The 7,942-nt window shown below is 42.6% G+C and overlaps 2 protein-coding genes across 2 annotated transcripts in view; both read right to left on the bottom strand.

The window, feature by feature from the left end:
* Positions 1–5,684, bottom strand: part of LOC107656896 (ATPase family AAA domain containing 3B) — an 11,396-nt gene extending 5,712 nt beyond the window's left edge. The window contains exons 1-7 of the mRNA XM_016444834.1: positions 5,365–5,684; positions 4,907–4,983; positions 3,865–3,966; positions 3,735–3,794; positions 1,362–1,431; positions 1,114–1,279; positions 346–415 (exon numbers count right to left, since the gene is read on the bottom strand). Coding sequence (XP_016300320.1) covers positions 346–415; positions 1,114–1,279; positions 1,362–1,431; positions 3,735–3,794; positions 3,865–3,966; positions 4,907–4,983; positions 5,365–5,560 — 741 coding nt within the window. The 5' untranslated portion in view covers positions 5,561–5,684. The remainder of the gene's footprint in view (positions 1–345; positions 416–1,113; positions 1,280–1,361; positions 1,432–3,734; positions 3,795–3,864; positions 3,967–4,906; positions 4,984–5,364) is intronic.
* A 1,071-nt stretch (positions 5,685–6,755) lies between these two features.
* mrpl20 (mitochondrial ribosomal protein L20) overlaps positions 6,756–7,942 on the bottom strand; it is a 3,122-nt gene continuing 1,935 nt past the window's right edge. Inside the window, exon 4 of the mRNA XM_016444835.1 lies at positions 6,756–7,004. Within this exon, the coding sequence (XP_016300321.1) occupies positions 6,816–7,004 (189 nt within the window). The 3' untranslated portion in view covers positions 6,756–6,815. The remainder of the gene's footprint in view (positions 7,005–7,942) is intronic.

Here is a 7,942-nt window from a genome sequence, read left to right as displayed (position 1 = left end):
TGTGCTATTGCCCTACACCAACCCTACACCTAAACCTACCCCTCACAGGAAACTTTCTGCATTTTTACTTTCTAAAAAAAAACTCATTCTGTATGATTTATAAGCTTTTGTACCCGTGGGGTACACCTAAATTAACACCTAAACCTCAATTTAGGTCCCCACCGTGACACGAGTCCCCATGAGTCTGTGTGTATTCAGGTTTAAGTCCCCACCAGGATATATAAACCAGTACACCTCCACACACACACACACACACACACACACACACTCTCTCACACACACACACTCTCTCACACACATACACTCACACACACTCACACACTCTCCCCGCATGCTAATACTTACCGTCGCTGTCACTTTATCCCAGTCCGATATAAACACACGGAAACCTTCACCGAACACGGCACCCGCCGTCCTGAAACACACAGCGAAACGGTCACATGACTACATGAAGACAGTCACATGACCACATCCAAACCTGACTATAATTGTGTTTATGATTCACAAATGTGAACTTTTGATTTTGTGTTGTACTTTATCATAATATATTAATTTATATTATAATAATTTTATTGAAATGCAAGAACAACTGAAAATATATTTTTAGTTTATTTAATTTTTTCATTTGAATGTTTTAAACACTAAAAGTGTTTTTATGACTCCATACAAAATTAATTAAATAGCGTTGTATTTATGTATTTCAAATTATTTAAAAATGCAAACAAAATATTTATAAATATCCCAGAAATAAATATACTGCTCACAAAGTATTACCATATGCCTTTTGTAAACACTTTGTGAACAGTATATTTATTTCTGGGATATTTATAAATACTTTGTTCGCATTTTTACCTAAAAATAAAATATACAAATAAATAAATAAATACAACACTATTTAATTTCTTTTGCATGGATTCATGAAAACATTTTTAATCAAAGACAATTATAGATATTTTGTTAGCAATTTTACATAAAAATTGCTAAATTATAAAAATACATAAAAAAATATTTGTAACTATTTCATTTTATTTGAAATAATATGATTGTTATAAATGTATAAAAAAAAATATCTATGAAACATCTGAATATTTCTGCTGAAGTGAGTGATGTTACCGTATGGACTCGAGGACGGTCTGTCGGTGCTCGGCCGCCTTCAGTCTGATCTGCTCGCGGATGATGTCAGCATTTTCTCTCTCCACGCGTGCGCGAGCTTTAGACTCCGCCTCCACGCGCAGCATCTCGTTCTTGTGCCGCAGCTCCATCTCGTGCTCGACGGTCGCTGTGGAAACACACACGCGATCACGTTCAGATGACGGAGAACACGAGCGCCAGCTTTTCAGAATGACCTCAGTCGGCCTCACCTCTCCTCATGGCTTCCTGCTTCTGCACAGACTCTTCCTGTTTGTGCAGGTTCTCCTCGTTCAACAGTTGCTGTGGAGGAAGGGAGGAGGCGTTAGACAGACACGAGTCTGGGAGAGACTGAGAGGAGTCTGAGAGAGGTCTAAGACGAGTCTGAGGGGAGTCTGAGAGGAGTTTACAAGTCTGAGAGGAGTCTGAGTACAGTCTGAGAGGAGTCTGAGGAGAGTCTGAGAGGAGTCTGAGAATCTAAGAAAGTCTGAGAGGAGTCTGAGAGGAGTTTGAAAGTCAGAGCAGTCTGAGAATCTAAGAAAGTCTGAGAGGAGTCTGAGGAGAGTCAGAGTCAGAGAGGAGTCTGAGAGGAGTTGGAAAGTCTGAGAGGATTCTGAGAATCTAAGAGAGTCAGAGAGGAGTCTGAGAGTAGTTGGAGATTCTGTGAGTCTGAGAAAGGAGTCTGGGAATCTAAGAAAGTCTGAGAGGAGTCTGAGAGGAGTTTGAGAGAGGTCTAAGATGAGTCTGAGGGGAGTCTGAGAGGAGTTTAAAAGTCTGAGGAGAGTCTGAGAGGAGTCTGAGAATCTAAGAAAGTCTGAGAGGAGTCTGAGAACCTAAGAATGTCTGAGAGGAGTCTGTGAGGAGTTTGGAAAGTCTGAGATGAGTCTGAGAGGAGTCTGATTATCTAAGAGAGCCTGATAGGAGTTTATAAGTCTGAGAGGAGTCTGAGTACAGTCTAAGAGGTGTTTGAAAGTCTGAGAGGAGTTTAAAAGTCTGAGAGGAGTCTGAGGAGAGTCTGAGAGGAGTCTGAGAATCTAAGAAAGTCTGAGGAGAGTCAGAGAGGAGTCTGTGAGGAGTCTGAGAATCTAAGAGAGTCTGAGAGGAGTGTTTGGAAAGTCTGAGATGAGTCTGAGAATCTAAGAAAGTCTGAGAGGAGTCTGATTATCTAAGAGAGCCTGATAGGAGTTTATAAGTCTGAGAGGAGTCTGAGTACAGTCTAAGAGGTGTTTGAAAGTCTGAGAGGAGTTTAAAAGTCTGAGAGGAGTCTGAGGAGAGTCAGAGAGGAGTCTGAAAGGAGTCTGGGAATCTAAGAAAGTCTGAGAGGAGTCTGAGAGGAGTTTGAGAGAGGTCTAAGACGAGTCTGAGGGGAGTCTGAGAGGAGTCTGAGAATCTTAAGAATGTCTGAGAGGAGTCTGTGAGGAGTTTGGAAAGTCTGAGATGAGTCTGAGAATCTAAGAAAGTCTGAGAGGAGTCTGAGGAGAGTCAGAGTCAGAGAGGAGTCTGAGAGGAGTTGGAAAGTCTGAGAGGATTCTGAGAATCTAAGAGAGTCAGAGAGGAGTCTGAGAGTAGTTGGAGATTCTGTGAGTCTGAGAAAGGAGTCTGAGAATCTAAGAAAGTCTGAGAGGAGTCTGAGGAGAATCTAAGAAAGTCTTAGAGGAGTCTGAGGAGATTCAGAGAGGAGTCTAAGAGGAGTTGGAGAGTCTGAGAGGAGTCTGAGAATCTAAGAGTGTCTGAGAGGAGTTTAAAAGTCTGAGAGGAGTCTGAGTACAGTCTAAGAGGAGTTTGAAAGTCTGAGAGGAGTCTGATTATCTAAGAGAGTCTGAGAGGAGTTTAAAAGTCTGAGATGAGTCTGAGTACAGTCTAAGAGGAATTTGAAAGTCTGAGAGGAGTTTAAAAGTCTGAGAGGAGTCTGAGGAGAGTCTGAGAGGAGTCTGAGAATCTAAGAAAGTCTGAGAGAAGTCTGAGATTCTAGGAAAGTCTGAGATGAGTCTTAGGAGAGTCGGAGTCTGAGAGGAGTCGGAGCGTCTGAGAGGAGTCTGAGGAGAGTCTGAGAGTCAGAGAGGAGTCTGAGAGGAGTTGGAGAGTCTGAGAGGAGTCTGGGAATCTACGAAAGTCTGGGAGGAGTCGGAGAATCTAAGAAAGTCTGAGAGGAGTCTGAGGAGAGTCTGAGAGGAGTCAGAGGAGTTGGAGAGTCTGAGAGGAGTCTGGGAATCTAAGAAAGTCTGAGAGGAGTTTGAAAGTCAGAGCAGTCTGAGAATCTAAGAAAGTCTGAGGAGAGTCAGAGAGGAGTCTGTGAGGAGTCTGAGAATCTAAGAGAGTCTGAGAGGAGTCTGAGGAGAGTCTGACAGTCAGAGAGGAGTCTGTGAGGAGTTGGAGAGTCTGAGAGAAGTCTGGGAATCTAAGAAAGTCTGAGAGGAGTCTGAGAGGAGTTTGAAAGTCAGAGCAGTCTGAGAATCTAAGAAAGTCTGAGAGGAGTCTGAGAGGAGTTTGAAAGTCAGAGCAGTCTGAGAATCTAAGAAAGTCTGAGAGGAGTCTGAGGAGAGTCAGAGTGGAGTCTGAGAGGAGTTGGAGAGTCTGAGAACCTAAGAGAGTCTGAAGAAACGCACCTGCTGCCGGAGCTGCTCCTCATACCGCTGCCGTGCCAGCTTGTCCTGATACTGCGCCCTCTGGGGATGAAAGAATCACCTTAATCATCACCATCACCATCATCATCATGCACTCAGAAGCACGACTCACCGACTGGTGCTGTTTGGTCTCCTCGTTCAGAGTCTTCCTGCGCTCATCTGCCTGGATGCGGATCTGATCGCCCTTCAGCTGCTCCACCGCTGCCTCGTACTCCTGACACACGCAACACACACACACGCAAAACAGTGTAGAAGTGTAACCTTCTCCGCATAAAATGAAATAAGAGTTTTAATTCTATAGTACAAAATGAAGAATAAATAATGTGCATCTGGTGTGTTTGTGGCTGTTTCTATTCATTTATGAAGGTGCTGTAAATCAAACCATTATATATTCATTATATATAATTATACAATACTACAATCCTATTTTGTACTTAAGTACAACTTTTGCATGAAGAGTACTTTTTTTTTTTTTGGACATGCAACTTAACTGCATAAAGCCCTTTCCACCGCAAGATAAAACAATAAAACAGGTAATAACTTTATCTCATAATTCAGACTCTGTGAGATAAAAAATTGCAAAAAGTCAAAACAGCGAGATACAAACAATCTGATTTCTGTCTTTCTCACTATTCTGACTATTTTCTCGCAATTAAAAGAAAAAAATCTGAATTGCGAAATAAAGTCACAATTGCCTTTTTATTTTTTATTCTGTGGCAGAAAAAATGGAAATGCAAGATATAAACTCACAACTGCAAAATAAAACAGAATTTTTACCTAAAAATAAAATATAAAATATAAACAAATATTAACAATGTTGTTACATATAAACATTAACATATTTTTGTGGTATCATGAAAACACTTTTTATCAGGGAGATTTATAAATATTTTGTAAACATTTCTACCATAGCATTTTATTCTAAAATAAATAAAATATATAAATAAATATGAAAATATTTGATTCGTTCTTACGGAGTCCTGAAAACATTAATTAATATTATTATTGTTGTTATAAATGTTCAAAATAAATATTTTTATTTGGACTCTGTGTGGTGATCTGGACATGATCTGGACTCAGTGTGGCGATCTGGACTCAGTGTGGCGATCTGGACTCTGTTTGGCGATCTGGACTCAGTGTGATCCGGATCTTACCTTGATTCTGGTCTGGTGCTCCAGCTGAACGGTCTGCTCCTGCATGCGCGCCAGATCCAGCGCATCTTTGGCGTGATCTGCGGTCACAGGGGTCAATTCAATTCAATTCATGTTTATTTGTAGAGAGCCTTTTATGATACAGATCGTTGCAAAGCAGCTGTACAATATGTTTCTACAATATTTAGTGGTAGCTTATCAGTGGTGACTGTCAGTTAATGTACATATGGCAGAAATGTACGGAAACATCAATTAAAGACGTAATCAAACAGACGGTGAACACTATTAACAGCAATTATTATATGATGCAATCAAACTTATAGCAAAATGTGGTAGTTCTGTATGTTGTTTCAGGGTTGGCATCATCTGAGGTCCTCTGAGGGGTCACACATCCCCAGAACTGACCTCTGACCCCGTGCCCTTCACATGATCGCGACATCCGGGCAGTGAATGATACTCACGTGATCGGTCCAGCTCTTTGGCCGCCTGCGCCGCGCGTTCCAGCCCCGTCGGGTCGAAGTTGCTCCATTTGTCCTTGGGTCTGTCGCCCGAACCGGAACCGGAGCCGCCGGCGGGAGGAGGAGGAGGAGTGGGCGGAACCGGAGCGTCCGGCGGAGCGCCGCTCTGACCTTTATTGAGCCCGAATAGCCACGACATGACCCGCCGACAGACACTCTCCCACACACTGATGAAGCCGCCGGGATCACCGATCACACACTTCCACTCCACGAGTGTCACGCCGCGCTCTGCGCATGCGCACTGCTCCTGACGCGCCGCCGCGCCGCCGCGCCGCGCTGATTGGCTGACGCGCTCGTCCTTCAGAAGGTCAGGGGTACGGTGGCCCAGAGGCGTCAGCGTGGGTCTTGCGTCACATGCGGCATTTGGGCGACTAAATTAAATTATTACTTCTAGCAAAATGTCATATTCACCGCAGTAAATCAAAGCTTAAAGCTTTCGTTTTGTGTGATTTATTTATTGTGATATACACGTATAAACGGTGCTTTGCGTGTAATGTCACCTCTTTGTACTTGATGTTGATATTTTATGTACTTTTATATTTGGTACCTTAATAAAAAAAAAGATTATTAGAGGAAACTGAAAACATGTAATCCTTCCTTCTTCTTCTCTTTCTCTTTCCTTTTTTCTCTGCTAGCTAATGTTAATATGATCGTGTGAATAATACCTCTTGTTCTTGTGGCATTGAATTAATAAAACATTAAAATATTATTACTGTACACTACAACTAAAAACATTTTTGTTACTTGAATAAAATATAACATAAAAACCTGGACTTGTTTCATTTCAGCAAGTTTCGAGGCAACGCTTCTCATTTTGGTGTACTAAACAGAATGAATAAAACTAGAACTGAAATAAAAATTAGACATATTAAAACAAAAAACGAATAAAAATTATTGTATATAACAATTGCTATAATTGTATAAAAATGCTAGTAAAATAAGTCAGTATTTTGTTGTAATTTGATAAATCGAGCCTCAAACATGAAATTAAGTGATTTGTTAGACCAGTGCTGTCATATATTCATGTAGAGCTGTAGATTAATCACTACATATGCTTAGATAGCAGTTAAATATAGATTTACATTCATATGGACACATCTGATAATTTCTCCTGATCAGTTTAATCTGCAATATGTCATCTTTCATGATAGACCATAACATGAGCTTTAGCTTGTAGTTCTATAACTGATGAGTGTTACAGCATTCACACTGTTCTTCTTCTGTTTATTACTGTGAATCTGCTTCAGAACAATCTGTATTGTATGCAGTGTGACTGAAACAAGACATGGTTATGATTATGAACTCAACACAGCAGCATTTGAACAGGAAAATGTTTTATTGATATCCACAAACAACACTTATTTACAGGAAGAGATCCAGAAAGGGTCACATGGTCAGCCGTGCTGTGCTGTGATTGGCTGCGTGATGCGTGAGAAGACCCCCGGCGGGAGGCTGCCGTCACCCAGCGCAGCTCTGAGGCCCTCGGTCCGGCGAGCACAGGCCAGAGCAGCCAGAGCCTTGAACGAGCGCGGCTCCGAGATACACAGATCACACAGAGCACGTCTGTTCAGCTGCACACTGCACTGAGAGCACAAACACACACGGTCAGTGAACACACACTCACACACACGGTCAGGATTCTCTACATTACGCATCATTTTTTGGTTCCTTTTTCACCGAACCTTAAGACAGAGTCTGATCTTTAAGTCATGGCCGCGGGCGCTGCGTCTGCCATCTGTGGGACAGAGGAGCTCTGAAGGTGCTTCTTACATGCAGTGGCCATTGACGTTAAGATCGTTTTTTCTGGAGAGCTCAATACATGAGTATCACGTTCCCCCTGCTCAAGACACAGTGGTGAAGCTATCCTCTTCACTCACACACACACACACTCACACACACACTCACTCTCACACTCACTCTCACACTCACTCACTCTCACTCTCACTCACTCACTCACTCTCTCACTCTCACTCACTCACTCTCACTCTCTCACTCTCACTCACTCACTCTCTCTCTCTCTCTCACTCTCTCTCTCTCTCTCACTCTCTCTCTCTCTCTCACTCTCTCTCTCTCTCTCACTCTCTCTCTCTCTCTCACTCTCTCTCTCTCTCTCACTCTCTCTCTCTCTCTCACTCTCTCTCTCTCTCTCACTCTCTCTCTCTCTCTCACTCTCTCTCTCTCTCTCACTCTCTCTCTCTCTCTCACTCTCTCTCTCTCTCTCACTCTCTCTCTCTCTCTCACTCTCTCTCTCTCTCTCACTCTCTCTCTCTCTCTCACTCTCTCTCTCTCTCTCACTCTCTCTCTCTCTCTCACTCTCTCTCTCTCTCTCACTCTCTCTCTCTCTCTCACTCTCTCTCTCTCTCTCACTCTCTCTCTCTCTCTCACTCTCTCTCTCTCTCTCACTCTCACTCTCACACTCACTCACTCTCACTCTCTCACTCACTCTCTCACTCTCACACTCACACTCTCACTCTCACACTCTCACTCTCACACACTCACACACACACACACACACTCTCAC

This window comes from Sinocyclocheilus anshuiensis, unplaced genomic scaffold (genome assembly GCF_001515605.1).
Source record: "Sinocyclocheilus anshuiensis isolate Anshui unplaced genomic scaffold, SAMN03320099.WGS_v1.1 scaffold2493, whole genome shotgun sequence".
NCBI lineage: Eukaryota > Metazoa > Chordata > Actinopteri > Cypriniformes > Cyprinidae > Sinocyclocheilus > Sinocyclocheilus anshuiensis.
This window is presented reverse-complemented; position numbering and strand designations above follow the sequence as displayed.